The sequence below is a fragment of the Phaethon aethereus genome (genome assembly GCF_964289735.1).
Source record: "Phaethon aethereus genome assembly, chromosome: 1".
Lineage (NCBI taxonomy): Eukaryota > Metazoa > Chordata > Aves > Phaethontiformes > Phaethontidae > Phaethon > Phaethon aethereus.
In genome coordinates, this window is record NC_138575.1 from 149,369,065 (window position 1) to 149,388,140 (window position 19,076).

General features: G+C 41.7%; 1 protein-coding gene across 1 annotated transcript; it reads left to right on the top strand.

Annotated features, from left to right (window-relative positions):
- Positions 1 to 1,779: 1,779 nt before the first annotated feature.
- On the top strand, positions 1,780 to 14,897 carry CNOT11 (CCR4-NOT transcription complex subunit 11; the record flags this gene model as incomplete). The annotated part of the gene is made up of 7 exons (XM_082014474.1): positions 1,780 to 2,206; positions 2,959 to 3,123; positions 7,288 to 7,440; positions 8,020 to 8,222; positions 8,995 to 9,197; positions 11,974 to 12,070; positions 14,700 to 14,897. The coding sequence occupies 7 exons, from the start codon at positions 1,780 to 1,782 to the stop codon at positions 14,895 to 14,897; spliced, it is 1,446 nt and encodes a 481-aa protein (XP_081870600.1).
- Positions 14,898 to 19,076: the final 4,179 nt, after the last annotated feature.

The window sequence follows — 19,076 nt, forward strand, 5'->3', positions numbered from 1 at the left end:
TGGCCCAGGTTGCCCAGAGAGGTGGTAGATGCCCCACCCCTGGAAACATTCAAGGTCAGGCTGGATGGGGCTCTGGGCAACCTGATCTAGTTGAAGATGCTCATTGCAGGAGGAGTGGACTAGATGACCTTAAAAGGTCCCTTCCAACCCAAAGATTCTATGATTATATGAACCTTCTTCTCCCACAGAGTCTTCCTCTCTAAACTACTGAGCTTTCAAATTATTTGACTGAAGATATTACACTTCTTCTATGCATCACAAATAAGGGTGGCAAGCTCTTGTTCATGTCCATGCTTTCCCCAAGTTCTCCAGCTAGCCCTACCACATACCTACACAGATTACTTCCTCAGCAATTTGCAATCCTTTGATCTTCTTCCTAAATCTTCGAGTTCAAGTCCTTGCTGCAGTTGTTAGTAAATTCTAAATTGGCCCAAACTTCCAAGAACTTGTTTCCTTGAATCTGCTAGCCACGGCAGGAAGCTCACTGGCATCCTCTTCCATCTGCTTTACTATTCTCGCTGCATATCTTGCAAGCAGACCTCTCACCATGATCTAGTCAGCTGCTCTATCAAGAAGGCTTTCAGATCACACCTCACATGGCTGCAGACCCTGGGTTTTTTTCCCAAAGTCATAATTTTTTAACATCTTTATATGTACGTGAAGCCTTTACACCTCTCAGATCTTGGTTTCTTTCCCATCAAGAATGTGAATTAAAGAACGCATCTATTACTTGGTCTACATTCAGAACACTAGCTTTCAATTTATATTATTTTAGAAACTGAATCCCATCTCTACACCAGCATGGCTAACTGGAAAGCCAAGGTCTTCCAGACTGGGTGACTTGGGAGGAGTACTGATACCAGAAGAATCAGGCAGCAGAAGCAGCGTCTGCTCTCAGGACTTCCCAAGCCCTTCTCTCAGCACGGATCACGGAAAGCTCTTCCTCCAGGCCATGCCCTCAGCACTTCTTCAGGCCATGCCCGGTGCGTCTGTGAGCTGCTGTCCCTCGAGATGCGCCTCCACAGGACAAGCTGGTGAAACACATCACCGCACCGAACAGGGACCATCTTCCATCCCCGCCGTCCGGCCACACACTACTGCAGCTCACCGCCCCCTTCAGCTCTGCCCGGAACCCCCAGCAGCAAAGCGCACGGTTCTCAGCTGAACCGGATCACGGTAGGAGCGGGTGAACGCTGCCCCCCAGGATGCCCGTTAGGCAGGGCAGAGGTAGGCGGCGAGGGGAGGCGCACAGCGCCCTCCCCTGTCACCGCCAGGCGCCAGGCGAGGCCGCCACGGCCGCTGACCGACGCACAGACTCGCCGTCGCTCTTCCCTCCTGTCCCTCTCAGGGAGGAGATGCGCCCGCCATCCCGGGCAGCACCGCGACGGGGACACTGAGGACCGCCTCCGCCGCGCCCCGGCGGGCGCCCCCTGCCGGCCCCAACCGCCGCCGCGCCCCCCTGCCCGGCCCCACGGGAGCGCGCGGAGCCGCGCGGCGGCAGCCAATCCTCCGCGCCCGCCCCGCCCCCGCTGGGCGGCTCGGCCCAATCCGTTCCGCGATGAGGGGGCGCGGGCCGGACCGTCGCTCACCGCCGCGCGGCCAATCGCGTGCGCGCCTTCTCGTCGCCCCGGCGCCTAGCCGCAACGCCCCGTCGGCCCCGTCGCCTTACGGCCGGGGCCGTAAAGTGGGGCCGGCGCGACCGTGCGTGCGGCCTTACGGCAGCGGGGAGCGGCGGGGCCGGGCTAGGCCGGAGCGGGTGGCGGCGGCGGGCGGGGGCGGATGCCCGGGGGCGGGGGGAGCCCCGCGCCCGGCACTCAGGTGGGAGCAGAGGCGGGCGAGTCGGGCGGAGCGGTGGGCGGTGGGCCGGCGGGCGGCAGGATGAGCCTGTCGCCGAAGGAGCTGTCGAGCCTGCTGAGCATCGTGTCGGAGGAGGCGGGCGGCAGCACCTTCGAGGGCCTCTCCAGCGCCTTCCACCACTACTTCGGCAAGGCCGAGCACTTCCGCTTGGGCTCCGTCCTCGTACTCCTGCTGCAGCAGCCCGACCTGCTGCCTAGCCCCGCGCAGCGCCTCACCGCCCTCTACCTCCTCTGGGAGATGTACCGCACCGAGCCCCTCGCCGCCAACCCCTTCGCCGCCGTCTTCGCCCACCTCCTCAACCCTGCGCCCGAGCGCGGCGGCGACGAGGCGGAGCGCACGCCGCTCTCCGGTGCGTCCCGGTGCCGGGGTGGGGGGGTGAGACACGGACAGAGAGAAGCCCCGTCCCGGCGGGGGAGGAGCTGACGGAGGCACCGCTCAGCGGCACGGCTTCGTTACCGCTGCCAGGCCTCGGCTTCCCGCCGCTCGCTTTTGCGCTTTCCGGGTCTGGAAAAAGCGGTGGGAGTTTTTCATGGCAAGCGTGGCTAGGCTTGATGGCAGATGGGCCGCTTGGTTGGACCGTAACACGGGATTTTTGGGAGAAAGCCGTTAAAAAAACTGGAAGAAACAGGAGGCTTTTGGCAGCTTTAAAGCTGTGAAACAAGCCCGTTAAAGAAATACATGAGAGTGAAACACTTCCCACTTCAGTAAGGGCAAGCGTGACAGCAATGGGTAAATCGGTTTCTAAAAAGAAGATACTTTTATAACTTACAGTACGAATTGCAATGTCTGGTCATGTTTAGTAGTTCACTAGTAGTCTGAATTGGAAAGTGTGTAAAGAAACCACTGTGACTGACTTGGCATCAGAGGACGCATGTCGAGATGCATGGCACCAATCACTATAGTGCTGTATTTTACATCACTTCAGGAGCCAAGTAGGTGGTAGTTTTGTATGTGCTCACAAAGACTCTTCAGTTGCACTGACCTTGCCATAAATAACACATTAGCTTGTGTTTTATTTTTGCTGTTCTATGTGAAGCATGTGGAAGTTATTACTGCTACAGCCTTAAAAATCGGGGATTGTTTATCGTTGTGTCTCCACAGGCTTCTTGCCTCCCATAACTCCTCCAGAAAAATTCTTTCTTTCTCAACTGATGTTGGCCCCCCCTAGGGAACTATTCAAGAAGACTCCTCGGCAGATTGCTTCAATGGACGTGGGGAACATGGCCCAGTCAGTGGATATAAGTGGGCTTCAGCTGGCATTAGCAGGTAAGGAAGATTTGTGGCTGTGGTTCAATTATGAATGGAAATGCTAATTGTAATTTGACTATGAGTTACTTGAGAAACACTCTTGTCTATCCTAAATATGAAAATGATTGAATTATGCTTTAAGATCTTCAAGCCCATGGTAAAGCAAATAGAGGAACTTGAAGCAAGATTAAGTCTTAACTGTTTTATCCTATTTAACAAGCAGCTTTTTAAGCATATACGCTATTGCCTTAAACTGCAAAATGAGAGCCTTTTGCAAGTACAGGCAGATTTTTCATCTAACGCTTCTGTTCTTTTTCTTTTGTGTGTGCGTATTTTTATCCCTTTCACTCTCTGCAGTATTTCTAGTATGAGATAACATAGCATAACTGTCACACTGAAGTACCGGTACTTCAACTGCACCTGGCAAATAGGCTATTACAATTGTATCTTCAGTTTTATAAGATCAAGTCAGATCTTACAGCATTAGCTCAAGAGTAGGAAATTGAAAAGAAAAAGCAATGTGATGCTTATCCTTTGACAGGAGAAAAGAAACAGGAACATGATTGTTCTGATCATGTTGACTCATGAGTTACATCTGGAGCTAATCAGAAAGATGAAAATATTGTTGGGAACAAGGAGCCAGTTTGGACAGCAAAAAATAGTGGGTTTTTTTTTTCCTAGGTATGTGCAAATGGACCTACTTGCTTAAAAACTGACCATCTCAATTTCTGTATCTGTACAGCATGGTTTACTGCTGTGAGGTCAGGCACTAACTAGGCTTTCTCTGTCTTGTAATTGTATCTTGGTATCATCTTCTTTTTTTTTTTCTGTAGAATCGGTCACTGGCTTGTTATGCTGTTGTATACTGTGCCTTGTTCACAGACTACTAATGTCCTCTGGTGTCCTACTTAGCTACTATTTCCAGAAGGCAGGATCTTTTGAAAATGCAAACTGAGTACCCTAACATACCTTCAAGGGGGAAACAAACCCTTCTGGTTCTTGTTCTGTTCATCCTGTCTGTGTTTTCCAGAATACTTCTGTGAATTCAGGTTTTGTGAAACTTCAGGTAACTTGTTATTTTTAGCATAAGGCATATACGATGCCTTAAAGAAGCCTGGAGTTTCTTCATTTGTTTTTATTTGTTTTTCTCCTTGGTACTGTGTGTGTCTTCTGAACAGTTTATCGTCGTTAAAAATAAAATACGTAGGGAACCTCAAAACTGTAGTTGTATGGATGAGTACTCTAGGCCATGCATTTTAATTTGTCCTCTTTTAGAATAGAAGACACTGGTGGCTTAAAGTACAGTGCAAGGTCATTAATGGGGCTTTGCAAAATTAAGCCCTGTAAGATGTGCTTGTATCGTTATTTACATAATATAGTAAACATGCATAATCATTGCTTATGAGAAGTTGTCGGAGTTACGTAACGAAAGAAGCTGCATCTGAAAAAAGCTTCATGCTCTCTGCCTGAGGCTTCTTCCTGTAGCTCCCTAGAATAAATGTCTGCTTTCTAATCACTTTCTTAGAAGATAAATCTTTTGCTCATTTTAATATTGTGATGCTTCTTGACTGTCTATGTATGTTTTGGAAGGTTTGTGAGTTTTTCAGAAGTTTTCAGTATATTTCTTGTAATGACTCAATATGCAGGATGAAGCTGTGCTGCTGACAGTGCATAAATGCTTGTATTGTGGTGCTTAGATACAGTGTTCAAGGGGTTGCATTTACACCCTTTCCCCTCACATTTCATAGAACATAACAGCTGTAAGACTTGGTGGCCTTTTAAAATTGTGGTCCCCAAGATGAATTCAGGGCTATTTAGAGCAGGATGATTTTGACTTGCTTTAGAATATACCTGCAAAACCAACTTAAATAATTTAGAAAGCATTAATTCTTTTCAGTGTATCTATACCAATCCTGTTTTTATGTCAAGGGAGGAAAAAATGCTTGGCTTGTCACAGTGAGCTCAAGTTCAGAAGACAATTCACTTGCAACTGTATGGTGTTTTTTCTGGGTGTAGTTTTCTTTTTTGTTTGGTTTGGTGTCCTCTCTCAAAAAAAGAAAAAGTAGTGTTGGAACAGAGCATCTTGGGAATGAGTATTAAAATTTGCTTTGCTCTTTTCTCCCTTTAGTTTACAGAATGTTTATTCAAGCCTTGGTCTCTCCCTGTAACTTGGTTTTGTTGCTCTGGTTTGTTAACGTATCAAAAATGTCATTTTCTCCTAGTTGCAGGGATGGGTCTTCTGGCATAGGGCTTGTAACTGTCTGCTAACCCTCCTTTGATCTGAGAGTATTTGACCTGTATTAAAGTTAAGTTTGTAATACATTGTAGAGCTTTCCTTTAGGAATCAAAGGAAGTTTCTTTTTAGCTGTAAAAAGAAAAAAAAATATCTCCATAAGGGACCCTAAGTGGTTGTTTTCAGATTGATTTTTTTAAATTTAAATGTCTTGGTTCAAGATGCTGTGTTCTTTCCTGTTAAATCAGCATGTTCTAATTCTTGCCTCTGCTTACCTGAAACTGTTGATCCAGCCCTAATTCCTGAAGCAGTGAGGGTGAGGTTTTGACCACCAATGCATGTAACTAAGGGCTCATGCAGGCTTCTAAAATCAGTGGATTGACGGGCTGTATCTTAAACTTTTATATTTCTAATTAAGCATCATTAATCATTTGAGATTATGGGGATATGAACAAATAGGTGATTTACTTCTACCAACTAATAGATTTAGGTTCTAGACTATAAATAAAAAGACTGAAAAAAGATGCCCAATTTTTTTTTTTCCCCATAGAACTTCATTTGTTAAATCAACCATTCTGTTCAGTGGCTAAATGAAAGTATTCACACAAGCTGGAGTTTGAAACAGTTTATAAAGTCGAAGACATGTTTTATAAACCAGCTCATGTGGACTTTGACTTTAAAATTGTGGTGTGTTTTTTTTTTTTAAACAACTGAAAAGTATGCTAGTTGTTGCCTTTAACAGAAAAACATACCCTGCTGTGCTTGCTTCAGTAAGCATATATGCAAAAGTTTGCATGATGTGAAATAATTGGATAAAGTAGGACAGAAAGCCAAAAAGGAAATTAGCAGCGGGTGGTGCTCTGTTTTGATGATCCTTTTGTCAGTCTCAGTTCCAGCATCCCTTATGGGATTGGTTGGAGTGATATGAAAGAGTTCATGTGCATGATGGGTACCAACAATTTTGGACATCAGATTATTTAAGGCTTAATCTGCTGCTTAATGTGCTCTGGGGAGGAGGTGGGGAGGAGCATAAGGTGATGCTCTGTAGTGGGGTGTTTTTTCTGTTTTGTGTCTGGTGGTGTTTGTTTTGGGCTTTTATTTGCCAAAGCAATAGAAAACATGATCTCTCAAAATAATACAGAGAATATAGAGGATCAGACATTAAGTCTTCAGATACAGAGGAGTGCTAGATTGTGACAGAATACCACGTAAAAATCTGACAATGCAAGTATTGAGCCCCATAGTTTCTTTTTGGCCAGTTTCTTCAAGTCTTCAGCTGTATGTACTAAATTTAGTATTTTTTAATGTAACTTGTTTATGTTCTGTAATTTGGCATTTAAAGGGACACTTTCAGCTCCTCTCAGACTTGCTTTAATGATGATGTATGTAGAATCACATACATCTCAAACTCCATCTTTTTTCACACAAGCACTTGCTGTAGCTTGACAGTGAATGCAAAAGTGGCTTCCACAATGCCACTGAAATGTGTTGGATATATTTCAATAGCTGACTTCAGGTCTAGTATGACCATTATCGTTGTGGAGTCTGTAAATGTGTCTCTGTAGATTTCTCACTTCCCTGCTCTGAGAAGAATTGATGGCAAAACTAGATACAGCATGTGAACTCTTTCAGGAGTACCATGTGAATCTAGCAATGTGCTTTTAGGTGCAGATTACATCAGTCAGTTACATTTTCTAGTCAAGACTATGTTTCAGATTCTATTTCGTCTTTGTCCTTGCTGTATGCCTCTGTCCCTCACCTGTCAGCTGGCATTGAGTACCAGCTGCCCGACACAGTACTAAATTTCATGTTGATGTTATCTGTTGTTGGTTTGTTGGGTTTTTTCAGCTAGTTCTTCTCTAAAGCTGATTGTTTCTTACTACTTTTAGTATTCCAGGCATTTCTGTTTCAATTTTATGCTTTAATATTATGGACTGGCCTTCTTTCAGAACGTCAGTCAGAGTTGCCAACACAAAGCAAGGCCAGCTTCCCCAGCATTCTCAGCGATCCTGACCCAGATTCTTCCAACTCTGGTTTTGACAGCTCTGTTGCCTCCCAGATCACAGAAGCCTTAGTGAGTGGACCAAAACCTCCTATAGAAAGTATGTGCATTTTCACACCTTTGTTTCTGTGACTCATGACATGATATATTAATTAATATACTTCTCCAGATGAAATGTAATGTAATTCAGAAGTATTTTCAAGGTATGAAGTGGGAATGAAGATGAATGGAACAGTACAAAACTGTGTCAGGCTGTCTCCAGATCAGACTCCATAGTGTTCATGTTTCCAGGCTTTTAAAAATCTGGAACCTGTCTTCAACATGTTACCCATGTCATCTGTTGGCTAAAACACTGGGTTTGATGTCCATCAGTTCTTAGTCCCCTACACTAAAATCTGCATTGACTGTAACACCTCAAGGAAGCAGTTACTGTGGAAGGAAAAAAGACCGCAGAATCAGTAACTTAGTGATCTGAATCAAGATGAAAAACAGGCTGATGTAACAGCACTACTAAAAATCATAAATAAATGTTTGTCTAGAAGGCAAATAAGATCGTAATGCCATTCTCAGTGTTACAATAGCTTAAAGAAATTAGGGCTTTGGGGTTTTTCTTTTTGTACTGCTGTAAAACTGTATTACCAGAAGCTTAAAAACCGTTTCACATTTGTTGCCTTTTTAGGTCATTTCAGACCAGAGTTTATTCGACCACCGCCTCCACTCCATATATGTGAGGATGAATTAGCATGGTTAAATCCAATAGAGCCAGATCACACAATTCAGTGGGATAAGTCAATGTGTGTTAAGAACAGCACTGGAGTTGAGATAAAAAGAATCATGGCAAAAGCTTTTAAAAGTCCTTTGACTTCCCCACAGCAAACACAGGTAAGTATCATGTACTTTTCTGTCTAAAATGATTTTCTAAGAAGCTAATACTCACGTATTTAAGAAAACTTGGATCACTTTAATTGATCTGTGTTTGGATTCAGGAAACATCAAGTAAATTTTAAAAAATTTTTTAATTAAATTAAATTGTAAAAGCCAAGAGTTTTGACTTGGGCTTGTATGATTAAGGAAGAAATCTTTAAACTTCATAGCATTGACTGGACATAGTTAACAATTGATCAATAAGTGGCACCAATATTTTTCTGCATGGAAAAATCTTCATATAACAAAGTTGTTTGTGCTTTTGTGGAAGCTTTTGATAAGTAATTTTTTCAGAAATGCCAACATCGAAATTTTTTTCCTCAATGTGATAGTATTACTCCGGATTTCAGTGGGCCTTTTTGATAATCATTATGCTAGCACTATAAAATTTACTTTATTTGCAGAACCTTTTCTGACAACAGTGAACCCAAAATTGAGGTTTCTTTCTGCTGGACAGGAAACTAAAGCAGGCTGAAACTTCTCACGGTTTTTTTCCTCCCTTCCTTGCCACTCACTGATGAAAGACTACTAATTACCTTATTAAAGGTTTTATGGGCATAGTTGCCTTCACACAGAAATTTTGAAGTATACCTCCAGTGTCTTTCAATAGGGATGCCTAAATCCGAAGGGCTACCATTCTCCTGTAGCTTAGAGGTATTATAGCAGTTTCTTCAAGCAGTAATGTGAATAGTTAAGAAAAAACACAACTGAGTCTCTTTTTTCTTTACAGCTCCTTGGAGAACTGGAAAAGGACCCCAAGCTTGTTTACCATATTGGTCTCACTCCTGCCAAATTGCCAGACCTGGTTGAAAACAATCCTTTAGTAGCTATAGAAATGTTGCTGAAACTCATGCAATCTAGTCAGATAACAGAGTATTTTTCTGTCTTGGTCAACATGGACATGTCGTTGCATTCAATGGAAGTCGTAAATAGGTGAGTACTATCTCAAATCTAAGGAGTTTTCCTTAAGTATGTAAAATAAATAACTGAACAGTTTTTAAGTGATTGTGATGCTAGCCATAGGGCTGTATTTGGAAGCATTCCAAAGACTACTAAAAGTGACAAGAATTGAAGAAATGACTGGTCAGATTACAGTGAAGGAAGAGAGTATCAAAATACCATTCCCTTTTCAGTTTCTTGATGCTGTTTGTGTGGCTTTGGTTTTTTAATACACTCTTCTTATTAAGACTTAAATTCAGTGTACTCTGATTAATCCTGCAGAAGAAGAGAGCACACAATGGATTTGTAGTTTGCTCTGGCTATTGAACTGTCTGTTTCTCTCAAAGACTTTACTTGCTTTTCATGTAGTCCCTTATTAATGGTGCCTGTAGTTAAAGAAAAAACTCTTATTTTAGTCCAGATTAAATTTGTAAAGTTAGGTGTAGGTTGGTAATAAAGAACTGAACCTCTCAAACATCTTCAATGCTAAGTTCAGAGAAAGGTGCCAATTTTTAAGTTCCTCTTTACAGCAGTACTATTTTAAAATATTACGATAGTGTTAACAGCTTCCTATTAGCAGCAAAACTGCTTAACAGGGAAAAAAAAAAACAAACCACAGTGTCCTGACAGGAAAGTGTGATGGTGGAGACATATCACTTTATTATTTTATAGACTAATTAAATATTTTCTATTTTAATTAAAATTAATATAATTTATATTAATTATTTATAACATACCTTATATGGTAAAATATGGTATGGTAAAAAGCACATTTCTTGCACAGGTGCTATGCCAGTTAATCTTCTGGTCCCTGCTCCAAGAATGAAGAGGTTTATTCAAAAGAAAACACTGTCTTAATATTAGCAAAGTGTTTCCACTTTGAAAAGAATGGGGAAATACATATTGTGTTGTGGATAACTTCAACTGGAGTTGGTAATTATTAGAAAATAATTATTTGATAATTTTAATTAAAATAATTTTATCAATTTTTTTTATATAGTCAGCTCAAAGCTATTTAAAATAGGTAAAACAGACTTAAGGTAGTGTCTAAAGTTTTATTCAGCCATCAGGTTCCTGGTTAATATATGAATTTCACTAGCAAGTACATGTCGTATGTCCCAGGAAGCTAAGTTTAGTCACTGACTTTCAAAGATGACCAGTTACTGCATGTGTATGGTTTTGTCACTGTAGTGACTGTCACTCCCTCTAATGGGTCACAATCCAGTTGTTCCTGATGAAGAATTCATGTTCTTTTTGCATATCTAAAAGTTAGCATCCTCTCTAGCTCCTGTCTTCTCTTTCAGTTGAGGTAGCAGTTGTGTTTTATTACGACATCTGGAAACGTTCATTTTAACCCTTCTTGAGGTATGCTTGTGTGAAAGAGAACTGCAGTGAGACAAAGGGCAGTTAATGTGAGAATCCTCAACAAAAATTTAATGCCATGCAGCTCCCCTGCTTAAACGCAACTTGCATTCTTGACGTGGCTTAAGTGAACAGAAGGTTAAATAGCCATCCTGCTTTATGTTCACGTCCTGTCTTCACTGGGAATAACTTCTGCATATAGGTACGATCCATTTTCTTAACAGAATGCTAGCCCCTTCAATGGGAAAACTTCTCAGATGGCTAATCCCCACAAAGTACATCTCTCCCACTTACTTTCTTCCATTTCTTGGCAACTACTGAATGTGAACTCCCAGATCAGCCTTGTTCAGCAGTCCCTTTGCCGCAGAATTGAACTGTACCTTTAAATACCATTTGAGGAAAGAAACATTTTCTTCCTGAAATAAATCCCTCCTGGCTGGTGCAGACTGACAGAAGTTACTGCCCTGAAGTTGGGATAATGATATTTTTTTTTTTCAGTGAAATAAGACAAAAACTTGAAACTGCAATGTCTAAAACATGCACTGTTTTCCCTACTGCCCCCCTTTTCACTGTTTGAGATAGGACTGTGATTAGTTACTTGGGTCAAATTCTATTGTAACTTTACAGAAGTTCTACACTTAATGGATGTGGTTATCTAAAACTTGAGAGCTGTATTGCTTTTTCAGGTAAGAAACCATGGCAGCTCAAATTCTTTAGTAGCCAGTATTAAACCAGAAATAGATGTGCTTTGCTGATAACCTTTAAAAATACACTAATACCATTCTTTGATGCAATAGTTCTACAGTTCTTCTGTAGTAAGAAGCTTCTGAGATTATCATGCATCATTAATCTTTCATCTAGTCAGGATCTCTTGTATTTGAACTCCAGATATTCCTAGGAACTGAAACAATATGAGTAAAATTTCAATCTGAAAGAACTAAGGAAACTGATCTTTTGACACAACAAAGGAGTTATCCCTGTTGTATACTTAAGGAAGGAGTTCAGCATCTACATTCAGTACCTAAATTGCAAATATGAATACGCAAAATTGTACTGCAGTGCTTACTGCAGAAGAATGTTGGTACTCAGCTTGGGGGCTTCATCGTAAATTGGAAACTAGTATCATTGACTCATTTGTGTAATGTACAGCAAATGTTTGTAGGTATGTTTTATACTACAAACCAATCTGACTCAGCTTCTGTACTGTGTCAGAGTTTTAAAAAGTATTGGACTCATAATGAAGACATTTAAAATGTTTAGAAATATGTCTGTGGAAGCTGTCAGAAATCAGCTCGGTATGACACGACTGGGAGTAAACGAATACCACAGGTCTAACTCATCCATTTTGCAATAGAATCACTAGATTTATGGCTTCATAAACTGCTGGATTTATTTCTTTTTTGAACAGGCTTACTACTGCAGTTGACCTCCCGCCTGAATTTATTCATCTTTATATCTCCAACTGTATCTCCACCTGTGAACAGATTAAAGACAAATATATGCAGGTGAGCACTTTAGTAAATTAGTTAGGAAAAAGGATCCCATATATTGCTCTGTGTAATATATGTCGAGATTTTATGAGGCTGATACTATTGAGTTATTCTGTCTTACTGCTGCTTTATTTCAAAGGCAAAATTTTTTTCCTAACACACTATGCAGTTCTTTATAGTGTTTAACAGATGTTTCTTCACCTTTCTACAAGACTTCACAGGTAATTACAGTTCCCTGTTTTTCTGTAGACAGAGTAAACATCTCCCTGGCAAAACTGTGGTTTTATGTGACTTGGGTCCTTACATGGAAAAGGTTTATCTGTCACTCTGTGCCTTTTCTTCACCCCCAGTATTAGTTGTTTGCCTTCTGCCTAGTTTTAAGCTTCAAGTTTCTTTTCTGTACAAGTATACTCACCACTTTCCAAATCTTTAAGGTGATGTTACAAAACACACAGAAGTCTTGCCCTTCAATCAGGACTATTACCAACCTACAACAGCTTGCAGACCTCCTCAAAGACCAAAAAGCTTCTCTTTTTTCTATCTTCCTAACACCATATTCTCTGCTTCCCAAGCCTGTCATACTTCCTCAGTACCAGCACATGCAAATTGTAGCCATTTCAAGGAGGTTTACCCCCTGGGGAGGTTTCCACACCTTTGGCACATAAGGTTGCCTACATGCTGTGCAAGGTACTTCTATCCTAAACCTATCTTTTGGTTTCACGAAGTGCCCAGTAGATCTTGTTTTCTTGAGTATGTCATTGGTGAAAAACAGTTCCATGGTCAGTTTATCCAAGGCTTTGTGAATCTTCACCAAGTCCTGCATCAGCTTTTTCCTCTCACCATTGAAGGACTGCAGCCTCTTTAGTCTCTTGCAACAAGGCAGCTGTTCCTTCCCCTTAAGCTTTTTTGGTGTCCCTTCTCTTGCTGTACTATATCCTTAAGCTGCAGAGGTGAAAATTGCATGCAGTACACAGGATATGGGTGCAGTGTGGTTTTAGACAGCAGCAAAATGCCCTCTGTCTTGTTCTCAGTACCCTTCCAGATGATGACTAATCATTTGTTATCTTTTGGTGGCTGCTGATGCTTCTCTGCTTTGGGACTCTGCCAGATACACATGGGTGGCTTGATCTATGACCTGCTGAAGAGCATTTGGTAGCAGAACAGGAAAATACCAGCAGAGCTGAGCTGCCGCCGAGAATATGCCCACAAGAGTGGGACACTGTGCTCAGAGGGGCCGCTGAGAGAGTAGAGCAGCTGCACTTTAGGCACACTGGGGACAAAAAGGAACAGAGCGTCAAGGAACACATACTGATCACCAAGTAGCATGCAAGGCTTGTGAGATCTAACATTTGGTAATATTGTGTATGAGGCCTCACAGCAACCGAGACACAAGATGTTTTCTTTGAAAAGCAAAACCACTCCTATTGGAAGTAAAAGAGGCATGATCCTCAGAGATTGGGAGTCAGACAGCATCTCGCATTTGTACTTTTATTCTGAGTTTCATGTTCCTCAATTAGTAAAGTTACAAGAGTAATGAATTTGTGTTGCAGAGAAAACGTGATACCTTTTGATTGCAGTGAAGGAAATAACTTGTTCAGTTTCTGAATTCTCTTGGTATAGGTAGAAAATTTTGCACTAGTAAGCTCAGTTCCTGTAAAAATATTTGATAGCTTATTTTCAGAATTAAATAATCTAAAATACTTTGGACACTTGATCAAGTCCCTTCCGTTCTGTCTGATAATTGTTTGTGTATATAGTTGCTTTTAGAGAAAGGTTTAGGTTCAACTCTTTCTCACAATGTGAACTATGAGACCACTTCAGTGATAAAGCAAGACTTTTGTCCTTGAGGAAGAATGTACTTCTAAAGCAGAGGGTTAGTGACTGCATCTGTGTATGACAAATGGTAGGTGCCAGCTCCATGGTCTCCACTTCCCCACTCCCAGTGTGCTCTGCAAGGTGCTACCCAAGCAGCCCTTAGGAAGGAGGAACACTTCTGAGATACCTTCTTTTTGTTGGATCAGGCAGGAAGTCACAGCTCACAGCTGTGAGCTCTGAAGCATGTTCGTGCATTAGGTGTCCCTGGTACTGTCTTTCCTTCTAAGGTAGAGCAAGAGGGTCATGTGCTACTTGAGTGATAGAGTGCTTCCCATAAAGCGAGTGTGGGATCACTTCTGCTGCTGTCACTTCCCAGCTGCAGTGCCTTAATCATGTGGTGACGGGGGAATTTTGAGATGTGGAGCTTGTTCATTTTTCTTTATGGTGTTATCGTATTAAACAGGACTAAGCATGACCCTAGTGATGACATCATTTTGAGCTACGATCCATTCTCTCTGCCTTTAGAGATTACATAATAAAGAAATTAAGTACAGGGTATATGTAGGTCTGGTGCTTCCATTTGTGCACAGGATTAGTCTTGAGAAAGTACCTGTATCCTGAAGTACAGTACTACAAAGCAGAGGAGTCAATTTTTTAAATACAGTAGCAGTGTGGGAGGTAGAAAAATAGGGGCAGCATGTACACAAAGCTTGGGAACAAGGTAACTGCTGTGGCTAAATTGCTCCTGAAATGCTCCAGTTGTAGTGCTGAGGGCCAACAGGCCTTTAACATTTATTTGGATTATGAAACCATCCCTCTTCTCTTTCAGAACCGGCTGGTACGTCTTGTTTGTGTCTTTCTTCAGTCTTTAATCAGAAACAAAATTATTAATGTACAGGACTTGTTTATAGAAGTGCAAGCATTCTGTATTGAGTTCAGTCGGATACGAGAAGCAGCTGGCCTCTTCAGATTGCTGAAGACACTAGACACTGGGGAAAATCCATCAGAGACAAAAACATCAAAATAAAACCACCGTGTCACTGGTAAAAAGAAAACCCTGCCAGTGTTCTATACCAATTAATTGTATATTTTAAACTGCAATCACTGGATTAATGATGTAATACACTATAAATAGCATTTTATGCATTTAAACAATAAATAATGTTTTTTGTGATACACATGCTTGAGCTTGTGGAATGTGTTAAGCTCTTTTTGCCTGTGGGTTAAACTCTGTATGTCATACGTACAGCCTGAACTACAGGCTCTTAATTCCAGAGAGGATGTAAATGATACAGAATCACAGAATCATCAATGGTGGAAAAGACCTTTAAGATCAAGTCCAGCCACCATGCCCACTAAAACACATACATGTTTTTTGAATACCTCCAGTTGATGGCGACTCCACCACCTCCCTGGGCAGCCTGTACCAATGCCTGACCACTCTCTCCATAAAGAAATTTTTCCTAATAACCAGTCTAAACCTCCCCTGGCGCAACTTGAGGCCTTTTCCTCTCATCCTATTGCTAGTTACTTAGGAGAAGAGACCAACACCCACCTCACCACTACTCCCTTTCAGGTAGTTGTAGAGAGCAATAAGGTTTCCCCTCAGCCTCCTCCAGAACAAACCACCCCAGTTCTCCAGACCCCTCACTGGCTATGTTGCCCTTCTCTGGACATGTCCTCCTTGTAGTGAGGGGCCCAAAACTGAACACAGGATTCAAGCTGCAGCCTCACCAGTACAGAGTACAGGGTCACAATCACTTCCCTACTCCTGCTGGCCACACTATTTCTGATACAGGCCAGGATGCTGTTGGCCTTCTTGGCCACCTGGGCCCACTTACCAGCTCATGTTCAGAACTTGCCCTTTCACCCCAGATTTAAGTATTAATCTTTCTGTCCAAAAGTCAATTTGTACCAAAGTAAGTAACTTCAGTTCCTGTTGTTTGCCTTTTCTTGGCTGTGTAAGACCTAAAAGCTGGATGCAACTTCTAATGATGCACACTGTTTTCAGTTAGGGCATCTCATCTTGATGTCTAGAAAAAGCTAAAGGCTTCTCATTACATGGCAGAAGTGAGGTGTTGCGTGCTGTAGGCTCAGACCACCACATTCTTCCAGAATACTGGCCTCATGCCGTAAGTAATTGAAGTACTGCAACCATTTCATGCTTGTAAGAATGTTTCAATTGAGGAAAGATGGGCCCATGTCTTCCATTAAACATCCAAGTTACAAGCCTCTTCTGACTTCAGAACCTGCATAGGCAGTTGCTCTGTGGCTACCAAAATTAAAATAGCCTCTTCCTTCTAAAGCATATAATCAGAGGACCATTCAGGTGTTAGATACATAGTATTGGGGAAACTGGGGAAGGAGTCTGCTAAAGTATATTTTAAGCTGATAGCAGAATAGCTGCTGTTATTTAAGCCCTGAAACTAAAAAAGAAAGTAACTTGAAAAGCTGGCTAGTTCTAATTTAATGCTGCTTGATAAATGAAAACTCTTTTAAATCTGCATCTGCTTCTCAAATTTTTATGAAGTACAAGATCAATAATGCAAGGTCAAGACTGTCTTTTGGCTTTCTCTTTCCAAGTAATTTAAGTTGCTAAATTGCTTGGATTGAAAAATCCCATTGATCTTTTGTCTCACACAGCATAATCTTTTAGTAAGAAGTCCTGTGAGAAGTGTCCTCCAGTCATCAGGGGTTAGACTTCTATAACTTCCCAGAGTTAAGATAAATTAGGTGAACTAAAGTAGCATTTATTTAAGGTCTGTTCCAATTCTAGACATTCCCTCTAAAACCCAAGACAGTTGCTGTTAAGTCCTTGTTAGCAGCAACAGTTAACCTAGCTTGTGCACAGAGTTTGTTCCTTAATGCTTTACATCTACTAAAGTTGAAGTACAGTTTGACTGTCTTCTATGTACTAGTACCCCTCTTGAAAAACATGGTTATAAAACCACTTTATATAGCTTTTAGGCTTTTGTTTGGAACTTAGTACTACAGTTTGTAACAAATGGGCTCCATCAGAAAACTGATTACTACTCCTTCAAGGCATTGCAATCTACCTTATGATGTACAGAATTAATTTAGAAGAATTTAAGCCTTGCCAAAAAAAAAAAAGGTTGCTACTGTGATGCCATAGCAAAAGCCCAGCTCTTCTGCCTCTTTACAGTGTTTGCTTGAATTGTACTGATGTACATAAATCCCCAATCCCTGAATTTGTCCTGAAACTAAAAAATTATCAATTATCAAGAAACAGTCTTACGATCTTTATCACGAGCACTTCTGTAATATATTTCTATACCTGTGAAATAGGCACAGCCCATTCACTTCAGAGCCCTGCGCATGGATGAAAACATTCACACACATTGCTGCATGTGCTGTGTGCTTCTGCAGAGGGAAGCTTCCCCCATTTACTAGCGTATTTGGTTCACATGGCAAGGCTGTGGCAGTGTGGCAGCCCCCATGCCAGTACAAGCTGGCATAGGTGAGCCCCTCTGCCAGACTCATGGCACCTCCACCATAACTCCACATACCCCACAGAGGGGATCTGCAGTTCCTTAAGAACTGTAGCCCATGGGAGGGACCCCATGGTGGAGCAGGGCAACAGTAGGAGGACGCAACAGCAGAGACACAACACTAGGCACTGACCCCAACCCTCCTTCCCCTGACACCACTGCCAGGGAAGGGAGAAGAGTCAGGAGTGAAGGACTCAAGGAAGACCAGGGTAAAGAAAGGTGGTTTTAGTTTTGTCCTTGTTTCTCGCTATCCTACTCTATTTTTAAATGGCAATAAATTAAAATTAATCTTCATCTAGACAAGTCTGTTTCGCCTGTGATGGTAACTGTTTATCTTGACCCATCAGTTTCTCCATCTTAGTTTCTTCCCCTGTCCTACTGAGGAGGGGGAGTGAGAGCAGCTGGGTGGGCACCTAGTAGCCAGCCACCCCCATGTATTGGTTACATGGGGGAAACTCTACAAACTGCAGAAAGGATCTCCCCCTTAGCTACCCAACATGAAGTTAAAACTTGTTTGGTGCTGTGGTACTTGAGTGTATCAGGTCCATTTACATAAGTGTGGCAAAGAAAACAAAACCCTCAAGTTTCTCAGCCATTGCTTTTTAAAAGGTCTGTATAATTTATTATGGGATTTGAGCTTTTAGCCATTAAGTTACACCAACAATGCATAACTTGACATTCTTACAGTTGTACATATACAATGGAAAAGACGTAGCCCAGTGCTTAATCCAAACAATGCAACCAAGTTAGTACAAGGTTACCATAAAAGACAGTCAATTGTGACTAGCTGTTGACAGACTAGCAAGTTCAAATGGTTCTCTACAGTTACGTTTATAGTAGAAGTAACTGGCTTCAAGTTTTTGGACTTAAGCTTCAGACTAACAAAACAATGGAAACTCAAATTATTTTGCTCTTCTGAATTAAGTAGGATATGCTCATTTAAAAATGCAGTATCATTACCACGTTTCAGATGGTGAAAAGTAGCTTCAGGTTCAATGGAAGTATAGTGGACATTTTCCAGGCAATGCATTCTTCACACAAAAACATGCAATTATAAAGACATTCTACTTCTAAAACTTCCTCAAATCAAGTTTTGCAATACAGCAGGATATCTGAGGAAAGAGATAAGGACCCATACTGAAAAAAAACAAAAGCCTTCAGCTTGATTTGCGCATGTTTAATCTACAATTCCAATTCCCAAATCTTCACATATCACCTATGAGACAAAAAGAACACATCTCGTAAAGATCAGTCTCAAAGACAGAAGACATGTTACAATTTTTACAGTCATTCTGATTTAAAAAAACACAACAAAATACGCTGCTGCCACCTTCCATTTCAGGAACTGTAATTCACCATGGCCCCATTATAAAACTGCATCTCTTCAACATACCCAAGGGGAGAATCTTGCTCTTCCCTCCTCCACCCCAACTCCTCATCTCCTTAGCCCAGCTCTGAAAGTCATTCAATTGCACAGTAAGAATGTTCAGCTTCCTAGCTTGTCAAAATGCAGCTTTGATGGGTTTGATTTTCTGCCACTTAAGCTGAATTAGTTTATCACATACTCTTAATTTGAATGTGAGACAGAGCAAAGTAAATAGAGCAGAAAAGGAAACCAGAAAGGGACCACTCTCTCTCTGCCCCCTTGTAACAGCAAGCTATTAAATTGGCTTGGTGGCTGAAGGGAGACACAGAAG